Source organism: Maniola hyperantus, chromosome 9 (assembly GCF_902806685.2).
Source record: "Maniola hyperantus chromosome 9, iAphHyp1.2, whole genome shotgun sequence".
NCBI lineage: Eukaryota > Metazoa > Arthropoda > Insecta > Lepidoptera > Nymphalidae > Maniola > Maniola hyperantus.
Window position 1 is genome coordinate 2,965,923 of NC_048544.1, and position 22,317 is coordinate 2,988,239.

General features: G+C 35.2%; 1 protein-coding gene and 1 long non-coding RNA gene across 5 annotated transcripts in view; both read right to left on the reverse strand.

The window, feature by feature from the left end:
• LOC138402802 (uncharacterized) overlaps positions 1-22,317 on the reverse strand; it is a 498,790-nt gene that overhangs the window by 104,808 nt on the left and 371,665 nt on the right. The window lies entirely within an intron of this gene.
• Positions 1-22,317, reverse strand: part of Syt7 (Synaptotagmin 7) — a 429,808-nt gene that overhangs the window by 39,673 nt on the left and 367,818 nt on the right. For 3 of the 4 annotated variants that reach the window (XM_069501018.1, XM_069501017.1, XM_034971820.2), the window contains 3 exons: positions 21,482-21,493; positions 21,058-21,214; positions 1,576-1,716 (listed from right to left, as the gene is read on the reverse strand). In XM_069501018.1, coding sequence (XP_069357119.1) covers positions 1,576-1,716; positions 21,058-21,214; positions 21,482-21,493 — 310 coding nt within the window. Of the gene's footprint in view, positions 1-1,575; positions 1,717-6,137; positions 6,296-21,057; positions 21,215-21,481; positions 21,494-22,317 lie in introns of those variants that run through there. The other variant, XM_034971822.2, reaches the window with a different exon arrangement.

Consider the following 22,317-nt stretch of genomic DNA (forward strand, 5'->3'; position numbering starts at 1 on the left):
CGATGGCAGATAAATAACGCACCTCCAGAGGGAAGCTGACTGAACTATTAAATCTTTTTTGCACTAGTGCTTGGCTAATCAAACATGGTGGCATGTGATGATGCAGCATAAGTTTTCACACATTTTGACATGAAGTACCTACCTATATTACAAGTGGTTTGGGGGGGGGATACTGGCGCCGCTGTAAGAGCATCCCATATTTTAGCTTAAACAAGATAAAGTTGAAAACTAAACCCCGACTACGATCGTCTTAATAAACACTGAAATATACAATTGTTTTTCTGTCACTTGGTATATTTTAATGGTGTGTAGACTGTAGTATGTTTATATTTATGAACTCGAAAATTTATCTTCTTTCATTTGACACCCCACTCGATACCGTTATTAATTATTATCGATAATTTATCGTTTTAGCATATTGTTCTGATTTGATCACGTAGGAAACGCATGGAAGACCCCCCACTAGGTGGACGGACGACATAAGACGAGTCGCAGGTAGCCGCTGGATCCAGGCGGCGCAAGACCGTGGCGTGTGGAAGTCCCTACAAGAGACCTATGTCCAGCAGCGAACGTCTATTGGTTGATGATGATGATGATGCATATTGATCTGACGCGCTGCGTGTGAAAACTGTCGTCGCGTACAAAGGCGTGGCCGTGATCTCAAGAGTCATTATTATCTAATAATATTTGTTATTTGTTTAGCGAGTTAAATTGACGTAGTAAGTAATCCAGCAGACCAAGCAAAGTAAGGCAAAGTGATATGGCTGGAAAACTTACTTCTATTTTTGTTATTTACCTATTGTTTTATTAGCCTGCCAATACGCACTTGACCAGCGAGGTGGACTATTGCCAATGCTGTGACTCTTTCTGAGAGGAGAGCTGTGCTTAGTAGTGAGCCGGTAATGGTCTGTTGATGATGATGATAAAGTGTATTTAATGTATATACATTTTAGCCTCCGACTTTAAGCGTGTGATATATTTTTTCTTATTGGATGTAATAAAATACGATACCCGGAAATACATTTTTCACAGATTTTTACGTAACTAAGTACTGTTAGCTGTTTGACGACCTCCCTGGCGCAGTGGTGAGCGCTGTGGTCTTATTAGTGGGAGGTCCCGGGTTCGATTCCTGGCAGGAATTTGGAATTTTATAATTTCTAAATTTCTGGTCTGGTCTGGTGGGAGGCTTCAGCCGTGGCTAGTTAGCACCCTACCGGCAAAGCCGTGCCGCCAAGCGATTTAGCGATGCCGTGTAGAAACCAAAGGGGTATGGGTTTAATAAAAACTGCCATACCCCTTCCAGGTTAGCCCGCTATCATCTTAGACTGCATCATCACTTACCACCAGGTGAGATTGCAGTCAAGGGCTAACTTGTATCTGAATAAAAAAAAATTGTTGATAGTCTGTGTGCGGCCTAGCACCCTCTGACGTTCTCCAAGAGTCTACACTCTAGTCATAGCGCGTAGATTGGCTGCTAGTCAAGACGAAATATTAATATTATTAATTCTTAGCTGGTTACGTAAAATTGGTTACCAACGTGGATGGAACCCCCTGGGGCTTATTACTAAAACTTACTTGTATGATCCTCAAAATAAGTGTCGTGTTCTGGAAGTCGTACTCCAGCGAGAAGTGTATCTGGCCCACGTTCTCCGACGGCTCCGAGTTGTCGATGTACATGTCCACCAGCGATATCGACCGGTTCTGAAGGAACGCCATCTGTTAGCCAGAGCGGTGAACCATTTACTACGCGCATTTATAAGGCGCCTAAATATAGTAATGCGTGCACAACAACATGAGACCAGCTAGGTGATTCGCTAACTCAGTGTCTGACACTTAATGATAAGCCACCGAGGTTGGTTAGTTCTACATTGCTGCTTCACTGGATGATATCAAAATATTTTTTCGTAGAAAACCTTCAACGGATTAAAAAATGAGCTCAGTGGCTATCATTCAGTGTTAGAAACTGAGTTAGCGAATCACCCCGCTGGACACCCAGCGCGCTTCTCATTACCACGCATTTTAACGTAGTAGATACAGCAAGCAACGCATTTTTAGACTCTATTTACAAAATATTCTGATGTGGATTTTTTCTGCGCACTGTACAGTGACGTCACCAGACTATCAGGGTGATTCGCTAACTCAGTTTCTAACACTGAATGATAGCCACTGAGCTCATTTGACATTGGTTGGTTCTACACTGCTGCTTTATTGAGTGATGTCAAAATAATTTTTCGTAGAAAACCTTCAATGGATTAAAAATAAACTTCAAATGAGCTAGGTGTCTATCATTCAGTGTTAGACTGAGTTAGTGAATCGTTAGGTAGGTCTCATTTTATTGTCGTGCACGCATAGAAAAAAGTAGGTACAATAGATGAACGACAAATATTTCTAAACAATATTCTATATCAATAATAATAGGTATCTAAGGTTTAAAAGTGATCGTCCACTATATAGAACGTAGTTAAAGATGTTCTAAATTAATATTATTTTTGTCGGTTTTAAAATTATTGAAAAATATTATTCTGATTGGAAATATTTGCCATCTAAACATAATGAGCATAATATTTTTCTAATATAAATTTTATGGTATAAAATCACTCTGACACGTAAAGCATAAAGTCGTAACTTAATAAGTAGGTAAATATGTTGCAAATGTGCAAAGTTTGAATATTTCATTTTTAATTTTTATTACGTGATCTCAAAAAATAAGAAACGACTTTATGTTTTGTAATAATAAGTTTATTATTATTAAGATAAATAAATATGTACAAAATCAAAACTATCACACGAATGCTACTTTTTTGCATTTCTTCTTTTCCAATTCCTGAAATAAAAATTCAAAAAGTAACGAAAACTGCTCTAAAATTGTATCTATTAATAAATCACTCAAATGCTAAGGAAATGGTACTGTGATTGCTAAATTAAACTATATTAAATACGACAATTACGCAATCCCAATTTTGTTACCTTCAGTACAATTTTATGTCAAAAATGAAGAAGCTGAATGGCATTTTATGTAAGGTATTATAATAATAAATATAAAAAATAATTGCATTACTAAGAATAAGCCTTGTTCCCAAAAGATAATAAGTAATTTGTAAGATATCTTAGATGTTGTATAATAATTTTGTACTAAGAGATAGATATTTATTATAACAGACTACGTATATTCATGTTTCTAAATTAGGCTTTCATTTATATGTATTGTGAATTGTGATCAGTTAGGAATAAAAGTTATTAATGTATGTTATCTACTCTTTTACCCAAATTGTCTATACGATCCTTGTAATAAGTTGGACTGCAATACAAATACAACAATTTAGGTAACAATACTATAACTTACCTAAAATTATTAATCATAACAGTTATGTACAAAATCTTAATTTTTATTTAGTATAATAAATTGTTAGTTAGTTGTTATTCATGCATTTATGGGTATAGTCTACTAGAGTACAACGGTGTGGTACGAAACTGCGTACTATCTTTTATGCCTGGTTAGTGGATGGACACCATTAAATATACTATATCTTTGACAAAATATTAAATTATATTTAAATAGATAAAAGAAAGAAATATTTTTTTATATTCTACACAATGCTTTATCTAATCTACGAATGTATGACTTGACTATTTATATACAACATATTCTTAACTAAATGTAAATCATAATGGATATATGACTATTTAAAATACTATACAATATGTGTTTTCGGCATGTGAATAATAAATTATGCAAAATGGGTCTCTACTACGCCATATTTTGAAAATTCTATTAAAATTCGCATGCGATATTATCTATATTCGATGGGTAATATAGATAAAATTTGTCGATAAAATCTATTGATTAAATCAATGTAAATGTATATTAGCCTTTCACTATTTATACAGGCTTATACCTACCTATATATTTATTTGACAGTTTATCATGTTAAATTGAGTTGTAAAACTAACCTAACCTACTAAAAATAATTAGTTTACTAGCAAAGTACTTTTAATTATCCTTCTAACTTACATAGGGAAAAGTTACGTGTGTCATCGAGTTACCATTAATTTCGTTTCCAACACGAAAACGAAAATTAATACCTATCTAGAATTGAAAATTTCGCTACCCAAACTTGTATCATTAGTTAAAACACTTTTGCTTAGTAATTGTTCTTCATACTCATTAATTATTATTATTATTATATCATAAGTTTAATTTAAGTAACTAAACGTTAACTTTACATTATAAATTGTTTTATTTTTGCTAAATACATTGGTTTAATTTAAATACTAGGCCAATTCTTTTAAGACATTTTATTTTACGTGATATGTTGAGTACTTAGCCAATATCTTATTTATTTAAAGATTAAGATGCTAAGTACCTAAATTTAATCTCCAGTTCATAATAAAATTGTTGAAGGAACTTTCCGACAAACCAAAATACGCTCATGGTTTAGTTATTCACTAGGCAGTGTCCCACCACTAACGAGAAAGTGATAAGCTATCTATTTTCTCACTCAAGAAACGTACAATCGATGTATGACGTGTAGAGGTGAATATCATCGACAAAATTGCTTTAATTACATGTTATACCTATGCAGAAGTCGATATTATGTACGTTTCGGCTATCTATCCGAACGTCCAGCCACGCAAACCACCCGCTGCACTCGCACACTCGCTCATAGCCCAGCAAAAACTATTTCCATACTCTCTCGCTTCTCGTTGCTCGCCAACTCGTTTCTGGTTTTTAGCTCAACTCCTTTCTCGCTAACCATCGGTGGTGGGACAAGTGCCTTAAAAGATGGCAGTTTAAAATTACACCTCGAATTGCGAACAAAATACATTATAAGAGCCCATTTATCTGGAAACGCGCGAACCGATTAGGGGTTTTAATAGCTACAATTTATGTCCATTTTCCTATAAAATACCGGCCTTAATTCGAAATTTGGTGGCACAATCTCTTAAGCTGATATAATTATAACGAAATGTCCATTTTGTAAATGCGTTAACCTTTGATGTAGATACCTATTCATATTTTTGCGATTTCCTACAAAGAAAAAGGTTGTACCGGATATTATAAAAATTATGCCAAATGAATTTAAACAAATAAATACCTAAGTACAGTTTGAAGAATAGTTTATTGGTGAGGTGCAGGCTTTTTAAATTAGTGAAGTGCTATGAAGATTGTATTTATAGACTTAAAGTCAAAATTAATACCAATAATCAATGCTATCTGTAATCTTTCGATAAGTTACTATAACATTGTTATTTGTCAAAAATTGTATACTCTTTTGTGACATTTGCGTTACACGTTGCTAAGTTACTTATTGACAGATTAAAAGATAGATTGGTTATTAATTTCAGCCGTTACTGGGACTAATTCCGTTGTACACAATCTCTAAACTAAAATGACACGTCTAAATCTATCGTTATCCCTTTCATAAAGTCGCTCGCAGAAAAGGATAGCACTAGATTTAGAACTGTCAATTTAGAGATTGTGTTCAAGAGAATCGGCCACATTGTCCATCTATCTAGATTTGTTTAAAATCACAGTGCAAATTTTAAAAAATTCGTGCTGAATTTTCACGTCACTAAAATCTTGGTGCTCTGTGCTTTTCTAGTAGGTAGTGTAACTTTGTAAAATTTTTAGTTTTTTTTAAATCTTAGCGATTGTGTCTATTTAGGAGTCGTTATAGGAAAATGTCTAAGGTAATCTATAATATGACTATATGACTTCAACTCGTTGAAGGTATCTAGTTGTACGAAGGGAATTATAATATTTATGGTTTGTGCTATTTTACTCTAAATCTAGGCAAAACTAAAACTAATTTTAATGGAATATCATTATGTTATTTTAGTTATTAACCATGATTGAAACCTGTGAAAATGTGATATAAATATAGTATTTTCACTCCAGTTCTATCAAGGTGTTTTTTGTGATACAATTTTTAGATATTATGATAAAGCAATTTTTATTTGCTGTTTTAAAACTGATCTAAATTTAAAGCAAGCTCTAAAATCTATATGTAGCTTAAAATCATAAGCATTTTGTTGTGTTATTAAAAATCGTCAAAGAAAATCAAAAAAGCTTCATTCTATTTATTTTTTTCTCATAGTTTTATCTATTTTTTCCATATACAACCTCTTCTACCTACCATTTTTGAAGAAGATAGCATGGAAAAAGAACCCACAGTTTAGAAACGTTGATATAATAAGGAGAGGTAAAGCTAGAAAGGGAGAGATGTCTATTTGGTGTTCTAACACTTTTCACTTTTCCAACACTTATTTCTACGAACAGTCGCGATAAACTAAACCTGAATGCGTGCTTTTCTTGTTAAAATATTTGTTCTTATTCAACATCTTTATTGATTGGTCGTGATCTACTAATAAAATGATCATAATCTTTGGATCTGCGTTAATAACATAAACTGGTATAAACATAATATTTCTATATAGATAATTTAAAGTAGGAATAAAGTATATTTCAGATTAGACTTAAGTATACTTACTGTCGAGCCGTAAGAGCCGTGATAGCCTAGCCTAGTTAGGACGTCCGTCTCCTAATCTGGAGATCGGGAGTCCGATCTCTAAATTTCCGGAGTTAAGTAGGTATGTTTTAAGAAATTAAATAAATATCACTCGCTTTAACGGTGAAAGAAAAGATCGTGAGGAAACTTAATAATGTTGTCAAAGGCGTGTGAAGTCTGCCAATCCGCAATTGGCCAGTATGGTGTATGGTGGACTATGGCCAAAATCCTTCTCATACTGAGAAGAGACCCGTGCTCTATAGATGATGGGTTGATCATGATGATGATGATTCTTACTATCTTACCATAAGAACTTTAGGCACAGTTCAATCAATCGATAAACCGTTTATCCCTTAGAATACTCGAAATAACATCGTCAATATAAACAAAGCCTACAGTTTTTGTGGTCAGACCGTATTCTAAAATGAAGAACTATTTTTTAAACTCACTATAGGTCTGCATAACAGAGGAGATCCGTAGAAGAACCAAAGTAACCAACGTAATTTTAATTTAATTTTAAAACAACTTTATTGTTACTAAAATTACAGAGAGTAAGAATACAGGATACACTTAAAAAACAAAGGGCGACCTTATCACTAAAGTGATCTCTTCCAGGCAACCCATACTTAAGAACTTATAGAACTGTAAGACGGGGAGTCGCAATGTAGTTATTATATATATATATATATAAATAGATATATAGGCAACGTAGTTCAATGAGTTGCGAAGCTGAAGTGGCAATGGGCCACATAGTTCGAAAAACCGACAGATGTTCCTAGGTGCTGGAATGGCAATCTCGCAATGGAAGGCGCAGCGTTGAAAGACCCCCCACTAGGTGGACGGACGACATCAGACGAGTCGCACGGAGCCACTGGATTCAGACGGCGCAAGACCGTGGCGTGTAGATGTCCCTACAAGAGACCTATGTCCAGCCGTGGACGTCTATCGGTTGATGATGATGCATACGTTTGACCATAATCACACCTGATCACAACACGGCATTGAAGCCGCGGGCGGTCGCTAGTGTAGTAATAAAAAATTAATCAAAATCACTGAAGCTAAGGCATGTGGAAAAGGTTTCTTTCTACCTACAATATTTCAAAGAGGGACCCGCAGTTAAAAGCAAGTTAGTGCTCCAATAAAGGACTTTCTTAGTAGAGATGGACCATTTCACAGGTAGCATGTGAAAAATCATATGAAAAGCCTTTTCCTAATGCAATGAAGAAATATCTCACAAAGTTTGAAAATGACTAATTGCATAAATTTTAATCCCGCTTTGTTTAAATTTCGTACGCTCACTGTCATCGATCGGATAAGAGTGCGCGAGCGAGAACACTCGCATCACTGCATGTTAGATTAGATAAAACATCCAGTCATAGGTAGCTATATAGCAAACAATTGTTTGCTACGTTTCACGGAAAGCAAATTTTTACACTCATACATATTTTACAATCATAATCATGTGCAAAATTCACTTTTCGTGACGTCCACCTGTGAAAAATCAACGCTATTGACCTTGATTAATATATAAATTAATATAACTATCTAGAGTACAATTTCTCGCCGCAGTGGTCTCGATGAAGTTTTAGATTTAATTTAATTTATTTTAGTTTTAATTTAATGTTTTTTCTTTTAATTTAGATTTATATTTATTTAATAGAATTGTCTATCCCTTTTTAAACCATAATAAATTGTCAAAAAATAAATAAAAATTAATATAGCAAACGATTGTAAGTGCGGAAATCGAAAAATAACTTTCCGTGAAAAGTGATTTGACGGTGATTTCACATGAAAAATGATAATTTCACATAATGAAAATGATTTTAAAGTAGCAATAACTCCCATCTCTGCTTCTTAGCAATATTCCTCAGACGGTCCGCGATTGATTTTGAGCTCAGCCCTGTAATAAATAATTCAGGAGACGTCAATAAACGGGTAAATGAGGGAAACGGCATTTTATAGACGTTTCTATAGCGGCGTAAACAAAAAATAAATCCTTTTTGGCAAGCTTTTTGCTAATAAAAAACCTGACAGCGGCGTGCGTAATATTTTATTACGTACCTAAACATCTGGATAAATAACGATTATAACGTTTATTTAATGCCTTAAGCAATGATACCAACCACTAGGCGGTTAAAATGTTGGTGTTCTATTCGAAGGTCTGGGATTCGGGCATGCACTTCTAACTCATCGGACTTATACAAGGTATAACCAGAACGCTAGCAAAAACTTAGCGTTATTGTTATACTACCTAAACACAATCCAATACCAATAACCATTTGCCTCATTTTGTAGTTTTTAGTGATTTAGTATTTTTGAAACCCGCAATGTATAGCGTGCAAAACTCGGGTCAATACCCCGCCCACGACGCGGCATTGACTCCAAGTGGCCTACTTACGTAACTTTCGTTGACCTCGAGCGTCAGTCAGATGTTTTATTTGCAATATATCGTAAGCTTTTGCAAAATTATAGGATTTTTTATATGTTTTTCGCGTTTTTTTTTTGGTACCATATCAGTAATCATCAGTAGGTTATCACCTGTCTTCATTGCCAGCGTTCAGGTTACATCCTGTACTTTCTATTTCTGGATTTTGTATTTGGCATGGCAATAGGTAATAAAGAACTCGAAAAGGACAACGAACGCGAACTTAAAACTAAAGCAACGAGAGCTCCAAACGCGCCCGGTCTGAGAAGAGAAGAATTTTATTGAAAAGGTACTCGTATGTAGGTCAAGCCCTAAGGAGTCTCTTATATTTATACTAATTCAGGCTACTTAAACTTTGTAATTAACTTGTGCTATGAGTATGTTACATATTCTCATGGGCCTCATCTAACTTTGCGGGAAGCAAAATAATAATATAATGGGTATCAACTAGTGAAATTATATTCAACAGTAAAAGGGCGGACTCAAATCCGAACAGCCTATTATTGAAACGGCTGTTACTAGGCAGCGTCAAGTTTAGTTAGAAGACAAATGTTGGCGACATCGGAAAGCCCAACGCGACCCGCGCCGTCAGCTGGTTTGGCGGAGGGCGAAGGTGCCACTTAAAAATATGATACGCAGAGCAAAAGTTTTCTATCGAGTTCTAACTTCGAGATGAACAACTAGTTATTATGTATAATATTCTGTTCTCGTTCACAACTTAGAAGCCTGAAAGTTTGAACTGCTAGTAACTCTATCTACATAGAGAGGTTTCCGTTTCTCGGTAAGGTTAATGAGTAGTTACTATGCAGGACGGCCTAAAATAGGTTATATGATTTATAAATATATGGGGTTACACTTAGAATACCTAGTAGGGGAGCCAAAGAGGCTAAATAGGGATTTACTCGAGCGTCGTGGTGGCCTATTGGATTGTGGAGATTAGGTTCTAAAAAGAAAAAAAGGTTAGGTATATATGATGTAACCCCTTTCACTGGTGGGGAGGGCGCGTGCAGGTTTTCAAAAATGTAAAAAAATATAGTCACAAAGAAATACTCGAGCGCTTTAGATATTAATAGTATAATATAATGCGCCCCACGTGTTTTTTATCGCAAACATATTATTTATTTGCCGGTTTGCATTTGTCACGCTCAAATTGTGAGATCAATTTTATTAAATGTACACTTTTCTGCATCTAATTAACTTACCTTGTCTTAATCTGACGCGCTCGAGTAAATCCCAAAATCCCCTCTCGGGCTCCTCTACCAAAAGTTATTTTCATGGATGTGGCCTTATAGGGCAAAACGCAAGGGACACATAATAAAACCAAACAGAAATCTTGCTGATATTTTATCTAACAAATTTACATATATATACTTACTGTAGAATAGGTAAAGTTTGCTAAGCACTTTTGCGCTGGGTAAGCAACGTTAACCTAAGTTGGTAACTGGATGGGTGACTGACGGGGAAGGTTCTTTGGCTTTTTCTTCTTCTCCGTACCTCGAAGAAATTAGAATACGATAAGCCGGGAGGTCCCGGGAAAAGATATCTATTATTATCTGTGCCAAACGTTGATATGGGTTAAGCGGATAGGCTGTGAAAAGCAAAGAAAGACAGACAGACAGATAGATGGATGGTCGGACGTAGGTATAAACGGACGAACGGACGGACGACACATTTGGTATTACAATATCAGTGAGATTTCTGGTGTTGATATGACGCAAAAAAGTATTCCTGGTTAACTAAGTGATGCCTGCGTCTTCATTTAGGTTTTTAAAAATCTTATGGAAACTATTTGATTATCCAGAATAAAAAGTAGTTTAGGTATAAAATCTTTTATTTATTTTAATATTATTCATACAAAAAACCACGTCGATCGGTTGGTCCGTTACGACGTAATTGAAGGACAACTCAACAAACAATCACACTGGGGTAGTGATGTGTTTACTATTTATGTGTTGAATAAGAAGCTTCATTCAGCACAACATATCATGGTCAGCCGAATAATAGCGACCTAAAATACAAAAAGACTAGATTAATGACGCGCCCCTGAAGGTCCTAATGGAAGGCGGTATTAAAATTGTGAGTTATTTGGGCCGTTCGCAACAAAAACAGGGAGTTTTCATTAATCATAGAGAGGTTTTGAGTTGAATTTATATTTATCAATTTCATTACGGTGGACTAGCGAATACCTAAATATTCGATTTAGTTTATTATTTGATTATACTTAGTTTATTACAAACTAGCTTATGCTTGCGACTTCGCAGCACGCGACGCACAGCTCAAGCTACTGAACGGATCGAGCTGAAATTCAGCTATGTTAGCGTTTAAACTACCGTGAGTGATTTCCATTATAAATAATATCTATGCCGGCTTTACTCACGTGTCTAGTCGACGTTAGCCCGACTAGTTTCGAACCCAGCCGGGGTCCTTTTTCAAGGGAGTCACAGCCGCGGCGCGTGCGCGAACTGACTCCCTTGAAAAAGGACCCCGGATGGGTTCGAAACTAGTCGGGATAACGTCGACTAGACACGTGAGTACAGCCGGCATAGATATTATTTATAAATGAAATTTAGCTATTATAACGTAGGCATCCGCTAAAAAGGATTTTTAAGGACGAAGTCGCGAGCAGTAGCTAGTGTAGACTATTTTTTATGCTCTACTTCAAAAAGTCCCTACGGAATTTCTAAATAGGTAAATATAAAATCTCGGTGGTTGAATTCTCTGGCATCGCTAATAATAAGTACTTAGATACAAAGATCAAAATAGAAATATACACTAAGCTCCGTGCTAGTTAGAATCACCAAAGGGTCATTAATTATTTAATATGCGTAGCGCTTAGTGCTGCGCGTAGCTGCGCGTAGCAGTTAGGTAAGCGAAGTAATCTTCCTCCTCAAATTAAATTAATTATTTCCCGAATAATCAACATTGTATCTACCTGATGTTATATGTGTAAAATTGATAGAGAGATGAGCTATGCTTGGATTTTCATTACGTGACCAAAACAGAGATAGAAGGAGAGGCTCAACGGGTTGCGAATCTAAAGTGGCAATGAACAATAAGTCAATCAGTCAGTCAGTCAGTCAGCTTCTGATTTTATACATATTATATGATGAATAAATACGAGTAAGTCTATTCTAGAGGTTACTTAACTTTAGTTTCAGTAGGATTGTAAGAAGGTAAGTAAAGTAAATAACATTATACCTTCTAATAAGAAAACATACCATGGTGCCTGAAAATACGATAGTTTCTATATATGTATAGAGAGAAGCTGACATCAATCTAATATAAGTTTTAGCCACTTTGGGGCCAACCTCAAATATCATCACAAACATTTGCCCGAACCGATTCAACATCTCATATTTACATAATTGCTAGCTTATTTCCCTTGGAACTCCCATTATTCAGACGCAAGTGGGAATGATATTAAATTATTCATTCCCATGTACACGCGCGTACGTCAGAAATAACAGAACAGCTGTAATGTTTGTTATAAACTAACATTAACATACCTACCTTGGCACAGATTTAACATGAGATTATAACATGGGGTTATTCAAGGGGCGGACCAACAAATTCCTAAAAGGCCGGCAACGCATAGGCGGCTCCTCTGGTGCTGCAAATTTTCATGGGCGGCGGTAATCACTTAACATCACATGACCCGCCTGCTCGTTTGCTCGCTATATCTATTTAAAAAAAAAGATTTGCATCTTTTTCCCCTATAAAGAACTAGCTTATGCCCGCGACTTCATCCGCGTGGACTACACAAATTTTATTACCCCCTTATGGGTTGAATTTTCAAAAACTATACCTACCCTAGCTATCTGCATGCCAAATTTCAGCCCGATCCGTTCAGTAGTTTAAGCAGTGCGTTGATAGATCAATCAGTCAGTTACCTTTTCTTTTATATACAGGGTCTAATCAGAACGCTAGCAAAAACGAAGACAGGTGATAGTATCTACTGATGAGTGATTACTGATATGATACCACAAAAAAAAACGTGAAAAAAATATAAAAAAATCCTATATTTTGTAAAAGTTCACGATAAAACATCTGACTGACGCTAGAGGGGAACGAACGTTGCGTAAGTAGGCCATTTGGAGTCAATAGCTGAACGAGTACAGGAGTGGACTGAAAACCGAAAGGTCGACGGTTCAAACCCCGCCCGTTGCACTATTGTCGTACCTACTCCTAGCACAAGCTTTACGCTTAGTTGGAGAGGAAAGGGGAATATTAGTCATTTAACATGGCTGATATTCTTTAAAAAATGCCACGTAATAGGTGTGGCATTGACTCCGAACTTTAACTTTTGATAAAGTAACTCGCTAGGTACTTGATTATGATCGCAAAGAATGTAAAACAAACTCAAGATGGCGTGCATTTCTAGCAGAAATAGACCAAGTAGGTAGACCAATAAATTGAAAAGTGGCGCACTATAGAAACTCATTATTTCTATGAAGTGAAATGGTTCTCCCTCATGAATAATTCATCAACCTCTTAACGTGACTCGGTTTTATTCAATAGTTTTTAACCGAAAGATAAAACAAGCTGTTGGGGCTCGTTCAGTAATTGTTTATTTGATTTTATGAACCGCAATTCGTTAAAACAATGGAAATGAATGAAAGCGATTCAGGCAATATTATGTCTATTGAATAAGGTAGTATTTTCTTAATTAAGTAAAAAAGTAATTTGGTTTTTCGGGTTCCGTACCTCAAAAGGAAAAACGGAACCCTTGTAGGATCACTTTGTTGTCTGTCTGTCTGTCGGTCTGTCTGTCTGTCTGTCAAGAAACCTACGGGGTACTTCCCGTTGACCTAGAATCATGAAATTTTGCAGGTAGGTAGTTCTTATAGCAGACATTTGGGGAAAATTTTGAAACCCGTGAATTTAGGCTTACATCACACAAAAATAAATTAAATTGTGGTCATGAATTAATAATTAGAATTTTCAATTTTAGAAGTAAGATAACTATATCAATTGGGGTATCATATGAAAGGGCTTTACTTGTACATTCTAAAACATATTTTTATTTATTTTTATGCATCATAGTTTTTGAATTATCGTGCAAAACGTCGAAAAAATACAACTGTAGTACGGAACCCTCATTGCGCGAGCCTGACTCGCCCTTGGCCGGTTTTTTTTGATTATCATCATCATCGTCTTTATCAACCAATAGACGTCTATTGCTGGAGATTATTTATGATGATTCGTTAAAATCGGTTAAACATATGAGCCGTTAAAAACTATTAAACATACAGACAGGTCTACTTTCGTATTATAATATTAAAATGGATAATATTGGTCTCTACGAAACGCTTTGTCAGATAAAACATTCCGTGAAAAACTTCAAAACAATTGTAAAATGCGGTGTCGGGAATCTCTATATTTATTCTCATGAGAGTCGACTTACAGAAAATAACTAACGAAACCTTGCTCTATAAAATAGCTTGAATATCGCGTTAGAGGTTGTTTTACGATCTATAACAGAGAATAGGTTGTTTTATTTAACGAATAATACCTATGCTGTTTATTATACTTTTATAACCAACCAGTTTAGAAGTTATATCAATCCGCCCCCTACTAAAATATATATTTATACAAACTCATTATTATTACATTTAAACTCTTATGCGGCCTAAAGTATACTTTTTTCTATAGACGTTGTTTAAAAGGTAATTAAAAATTTTGATAGTGTTTTTGACTGAAAAATATCGGTTCAAAATGATTTTTAATTTGGGCTCCACGGCTTCACGGAGTCTTATCTGCCCCTTGTTTTCAAATGGGCCTCACCAGAAGACTCGCTTCGTCACCCCTTCATTCAGCTTCACCTACTTGACATTGGTTCCTGCGTGGGCTCCCACAAAATTTTTAGAAACCTTAATCCACGTGGACAAAGCCGCGAATATCATCTAGTTGCACAATATAAACAGCTATGTATCATTATATATAATATCTGTCCCGGCTTTACTCACGTGTTTAGTCGACATTAGCCCGACTAGTTTCGAACCCATCCGGGGTCCATACGGCCGGGACAGATATTATATATAATGGAATTCACTCACGATAGTTTAAACGCTAAAATAACTTTGTATCAGTCTTATAATTTTATTTTATTAAAATGGCACACAAAGCAGGTTGTATAAAGTGCCTAAAAAAAAAAACAATAGATTAGGATCTAAGTACCTAACAACCCCTTAATAGGTTTACACAACAATGAAATGCACCGCCCGTCCTCCCACTGCTAAACATGCAGGAAAAAGCAGCCACCAGGCAAGCAATACGCACAACCACCACGCAACACCACACAAATCCAAAAACACACTCGACGCACGTTTTGCCCTGACACCGAAGAATCCTCAGGAGATGTAGACCTTACAATGCACAATTGCAAGGCAATTGCAATCTGCATGCTGCATGTTGCACCATACAGATTCGAACTGTTTCAGCGGATTATAGCAAATTAAGCTTTTGGTTCATTGTATATCATGGTCTTCCGCAAAGTACCTAACGCCTGCTTCTATACAACATTACATAAAATGCATCAAACAAGACTCAGACATAGAATTATATGGAATTTTAGACACTATCACGGTTCTCGCTTTATCACTCTTCTGTTTCCATTAAACTTCGACTGTACAAGTTGCGATTAAGTGAGTCAACACGGCGTGAGATGCAAATATTATCTTTGCTTTAGAACAAGCGACGAACTGCAAATACAACTTAGATATAACTTGGTGACATCTTTGATAAGACAGCTCGATTAATCAGCAGTGAGCATGCAGTGAGACAGCTTATTTAAATAATATCATAGAAAGTATTCTAAACGATGTGAGAGGCAAGTATTATCTTTGCTTTAGCCCGATAAAGAAGTGACGAACTGCAAATACAACTTAGACATAACTTGGTGACTTCTTTAATATAAGGCTACTCGAATACCCGGAAGCGAGATAGCTTATTTATAACATAGAGAACAGACACAATATAATATTGTTTGGCTCCTTTAAGAAGTCGGTTAAAACGTAAAAATAGCTTCTTTTTATGTTTTGAATCCTAGATATTCGCGCCATAAAGATGCGCGTTCAAAATACTTGCGATATAATCTCAGATAAAAAAATTGTGTGTTCAAAATACGCGTGGCTGTATAGTTTCAAAAAGTCGCCGCGTGCGCGATGCCCCTAAAACGCTTGATATTAAGGTGCTTACATTTTTGAACAGTTTCATTATTCGGTACCGAATCATTGTGGCATTGATATTCCCATTGCCGGAGGGTTTTTCAAATAAAAATACAATCGAAGTAATAAGGAATTCGATCTGATGATGTCAGAACTTTTCCCATTATAATGGGGTCGAATAAAAAACGTAGTCATGCGCCACAGCTCCCAAGTTTAGAATTAATATTCCCTAACCTTTGTGAAAACGGATCATTTTTGGTCTGTCCTCATTCCTCATTATTTTTACAGTGCTTTTCATTATTTATTTCTCTTTCTTATCAGACATTTTTTACTTCATTCTCTTTATCTACGCGCTGTAAGTTTTGACATGAATAGTTATAGCACCCTGTCCCTTTTTTTTTTAAATAAAAATGGCGAGCAAACAAGCAGGCGGATCACCTGATGTTAAGCGATCACCGCCGTCCATGAATATTTGCAGTACCAGAGGAAACACCAATGCGTTGCCGGCTTTTCAGGAATTTATTGGTCCACCCGTTGAATTACCCCATGTTGTAATCTAATGGGAACACCGCCGAAAGGTGTTGATTCCACAGTTTGGATGTGCGTGGAAAAAAGGATTTGGCACAACGGGTGGTTGAAGTGCACCAAGCACCCAGGTGGTGAGGGTGGAATTGTTTGCGGTAGCGTGCGGCCCTATTACCAAAGGTAAACTGAAATAATAGTTAAAGAGAGTTAAATAGTGTAAGGGTGGTAGAGGGTATAGTTATTAAAGACCTGGACATTGATATAGGCAACTTTTTACGTCGGAAAATCAAAGAGTTTCCACGGAACAGAAGTTTATAGAAAACCTAAATACACGCGGACGAAGTGGCGGGCATCATCTAGTACCTACCTAGTAAAATTGTTTCGCCCAAAATATATTATGTCCGCGTATAATATGACCTTAAATACGGAACGGTTATCTTTAAAAATATAGAGACATAATTTTGTAGCCCTATTGTTACGGTAAAGAAAGGTTTTCACGTTGGCCATTCGTTCAACGCATTTGACTAGGTATTTATACAAAGTAGAGTGGTGATAGCATAGTGGTTAGGACGTCGGCTCATATTCGGAGGGTCCGGGGTTCGACCCCGTTCGACGTTTTAAGCACTTACTTTAACGGTGAAGAAAAATATTTTGAGGAAATCTGCAAACCTGAGAGCTCTTTGTATAATATTCTCAAAGGTGTGTGAAATCTGCCATCCACATTTAACCAATGTCCCCCCCCCGTCCCCCCCCCTTCCTAGGGGGTCCCCCTTCTTTTTCCAAGAGTTCTTAGAGGGGACTTTTTACTAAAAAGCCGTTGTTAGTTTTCAGTTTTTACTTTTAGAAACTTTTAGAAACATCAATTTTCTAAGTTCCTAATTTGCAGTCAACAGCTTTTTAGAAACGAGATGGCGATGGGTTGTGTTGACGATTTGGCGAATGTGTACCTACCAGAGCCATTAAACAGTAAGTCACACAATTTTATTGTTATCAAAGTAATATACATAAATTGGACTGTGAAAGTTGACGGCAGTTCCCTTTTATGACGTAGATACCCAGAAAGGGAAGGGCTTTTAAAATTCACCCCTCAAGTGACCAATAAGGGATGCAAATTGTAAAAGCTATGAAGTTTGGAAATACTTTGGGGTTGTACCCAAAGTTGCTCGGCTTTTTGATTAATCGTTTAAAAAAATTGGTTTACAAAACCGGATTCTGAATGCTGGAAGGGTGGAAAAAAAGAATAAAATGCCCTTTACGAGACCAAAATAAACGGATAATATCGGGATTCAAACAAATCTGATTCTTACTTTGAACCAAACAAAGTCATTTTTGTTAAAGCAAACAAATCCGTTTCGGTAACGAAATGCTAAGCACAGACGTATAATGTTTTCGTTCTCAAACGGCTTTTCTAATTAGCTTTATCTACTGTAACAATAAAATGGAAAAGAGAAAATGTTCGCCAAGTTCCTGAATTTTTATTGAGTCGTTATCCTAAATTATATATTTTTGTGTATAAATCACTAACCATAATATTATAAATGCGAAAGTGTGTTTGTTTGTTGGTTTCTCCTTCAAAAACGTCACAACGGAGCTACGGTACAAACGTTACTCCCAGTATTGGGTACAATGCGCAGATAAACTTTCAGCTTTTATAAAATAAGAAAGGTCTGGCACGCGCTGGCTCTTAGGCCATAAGCTTTTTACTTAAAAATTTAAGCTGTCTATAGACATCCGTGACACAGTTCACGACTAGGGAACTTCTAACCAAAGAAATTTTAATTGTACTACTTCGTAAATCGTAGTACAATAAGAATTATTAACTCCTATGTCGATGCTTCTAACAAAACCTCGAGGCTTCGACGTCACTGACATGCGTCAAATGTTAGTAGTTCGCAGGTAGCCCTAAAGTAACCCTCAACCCTATTTTTCTTTGATTTTACGTCACCATAGCCTAATATTTGACATTATCGTCGATTCCTGATCAAACCGAGAATTCCCTCACTCTAGTTCACTCTGTCCATGTTACCATAACTTTTCCATCTTCCAATTGAGATTAAAAATGATCTCACTTCGCAAAATTTATGTCGCAATGTTATTCAGCTCAGAAAGTAGACGCCAGCGATATGTGACGGGAAAGACGTATGGCGTCACAACAACAATAGGTTTCCGTTCAAAAGAATATTGGATAAGATTGATGTGATCGAAAAAATAGAGATTGTGGCGTTGAAAACTTTGGACAAAAAATATTTTAGTGTCCTTTGTCAGCGTGGATATATTTTGGACTGGCTTATTCCCGCGACTTTGTCCACGTGGACTACACAAATTTCAAACCCCTATTTCACCCCTTTACGGATTAAATTTCAAAAATCCTTTCTTAGCGGATGTCTACGTCATAATAGCTATCTGAATGCTAAATATCATACCGATCCGTCCAGTAGTTTAAGCTGTGCGTTGATAGATCAATCAGTCAGTCAGTCAGTCAATCAGTCAGCTTTTCATAAAATGAAAATTTAGATAAATTCGTTGATTCGATTCATTGTGGCTCCGTTTCAGTGCGATTGAAGGATAAAACAAACAAACAACACTTATACTTTTATAATAATACCTACTAGCGACCCGCCCCGGCTTCGCACGGGTTCACAATTTTCGCAGAGATCTCTATTTAAAAAATAAAATAAAATATAGCCTTTGTCACTCAGGAATAATGTAGCTTTCTACTGGTGAAAGAGTTTTCAAAATCGGTTCAAACTTTACCTCTTTATAACATTAGTAAATAATAGTAGTGATGGATAGTGGTGGAGAGTGATTATATTTTTATCAAATTCAGAAAGAAAGAAGATCGTAATTACTACCATCTTCTGTATTTAACCTAATTATATTGCAGAGCTTATTCTATTACTGTAGAGATTATAATTATTTAGATTTTAGAAAAAAATAAAAAGTGCAGATATCATTTTACTGAACTACAGATTATTTATAAAGATTATGAGTTCTATTAGTTAAATTATAAGTATATAAAATAAATATTATTATAATAATAAAATATATTATATTACAAGAATGTTTTGATACCTATTTGCAGCATGCATTCAGATTTATTTATATTTTTAATTATATACCGCTTACTACTTAAATCTACATTAACGACAATTTTTTTTATTTCGTTGAAAATTTAAAATAAATGGACTTCGTCCACTTTTCGAAATAACTTTTTCTACTTTTGGAATGGTTACACACAGGCGTTTAGTTACTTTAGCAAAAATTAATAAATATGTGAACTTGATTTAGAAAATAAATTGTTTAAATTTCACATTATTGTTTTTTGAAAGTCATGACAAGTGAAAATAGATTAACATTAGTTTATAAATTTCAAAGTATACAGAGCTATTATACTCTAATGCAAAACTACAGTTAATATGCAAAACAAATATGATAACTTGAGACTTTAAAACTTGGGAAGCTTTCTAGCTTTTAACGTTTTAAAACTTTGTCATTTATTCGAGAATGGCTTTCTATACGTGATTTGTGGATCCGAGATAATTGAATTTTAAAGTTTAAACATATATTTTGTAGGAAATGTATAAAGCAAACACACTTTATAAATATAAAGTCGCGATGGCCTCGAAGTTAGGTACGTGAATATTATTTCTCAAATCATTGGGTTCCGAGTGGAGACTTATCGATTATTATAAGAAGCTTTTGTTTACTATAACAATTTTATACATTTCATTATTCGAATGAAATATTCATTAAGTTATAAAATCGATTGTGACAGATTTTTGTTTATTGATGATATTAAGAACCACGACAGTAATTTACGTATCCACGGGATATTAAAAAATATTACTAGGAAATTTTAATTTTCTATACATGCAAAAATGAAGAAAAATATATTTAAATCGAGACAACAAAATTATAATACCGAATAATTAAATATTGTCGTTATAAAATACTCAATATTTTAAACACCCGTATGTAACCATAGTATATCTTATTTAAAATGGTACAGTAATACCATTCAACGTTATGATACCCAATATCTAATGAACTAATTTATCAACAACAAAACCAATTAACAAAACATTTATACAACGTTCAATACTTACTGTCAGTACTTATAAACAGACAAAGCGTCAAAATTTTCCTATTTACTCAACTTCATATCAAACAATAATTACACAAACAGATAAACATTCCATATTTATGATTTCCAATTCTTATACTTACTATTTTTGGTGTCCATTTTTTAATACCAATTAATTTGCAAACTTACTTGTTTTGTTAATTTCTTATTTATTTTCAATTTAATCATATTTCCAATTGACTTAATTTTAGATTCCACATTTTATTTTAAAATTTCTAAAACTTTAACTCATATTTCCATTTAAGTTAAATGTTTATAAAGTTTTCCATAACACTGAAAATTACTTACGGAAGGATGCGGCGGATGGTCTTGTCCCTTGACATTTTGCAGCTGTTTATTGTGTGCTGTTGGTGTTCTTTCCCCCTGGGCTGTTGAGGCACCCGCTGTTGCACCAGCACTGCTGGTTGCAGGGGATTTGGCTTGCGGTGAGCTTGTTGAAGTAGTTCTAAGCAAAATAAGTCAAAATTAAGTTCATTGGAAATTTTAAGTAAATTGGAAAAGCACAAAATATTACATTCGTGGAAAGTTGTCAGTTAATCATGGAAAACTATTAAGAAATTTTAAGTTTGTGACTCGTGAAAAGGGTTTCAATATTTTTATTTAAATGGTCTGGCAAATTTTGCCTCGTTTAACATGTTACCTATACGACGATTTTATTATGCTTTAGACAATATTGAATGGTGTTTCTATGATAGAAAAGGGTTGAACTTACTCAAGCTGCGCTCTGCAAGGCCGGACATGGAAAGAGAGAAAGAAATATATTAATTATTTTTCAAATAACACTAAGGCCAGTTTATTAAAGAACTTGGCGGCCCACTAACACGTCCTAAGTGGCCACCAGCTAAATTATGGATTGTGTTTTATCATGAAAAGAAAGTGATCAACAAAATGCGGTTGCAGAAAATATCAGAAAACTAGACGTAAGTGAATTTCTATGATGATATTTCAATTCAGTGAATTTTCCCGGTGTTTAACTCTTTTAGTGGAATTCTGGAACTATTCCACCGTGTTCTCTGGCGTTATTGCATAAGGGGAAGCACTATCGTAAAATATTACAGTGAAAAAACCCGTCAAGTGCGAGTTGCCTACCTACTTTTTAATTTTTTTAATTTTCATGGCGGTCATTCTTGAGTTATTATTTGTTGTTATAGCGGCAATAAAAATACATACTGAAAATTTCAACTGTCTAACTATTACGGTTCATGAGATGTAAGCCTGCTGCCTGACAGACGGACGGATGGATAGATGGACGGACAGTGTAAGCTTAGTAATAGGATACTATTGGCACCCGAGTATGGAACCCTAAAATTAGTGCATGTAACCTTTACGCGCGGTTGAAATATAAAAGGCCTAAATTAAGACCTAAATCCACGTGGACGAAGTCGCGGGCATCAGCTAATAATAGATAAAGAACAAAGACATTTAATAATAAAAAATAAACACAAACATTTAACTAGAAAAACAACCTTGCTAAATAAACATGTTCAAATATTTATAGAAACTGCTTCGATAAAACAATGAATGATATGTTTTGTAAGAAACTAAAAA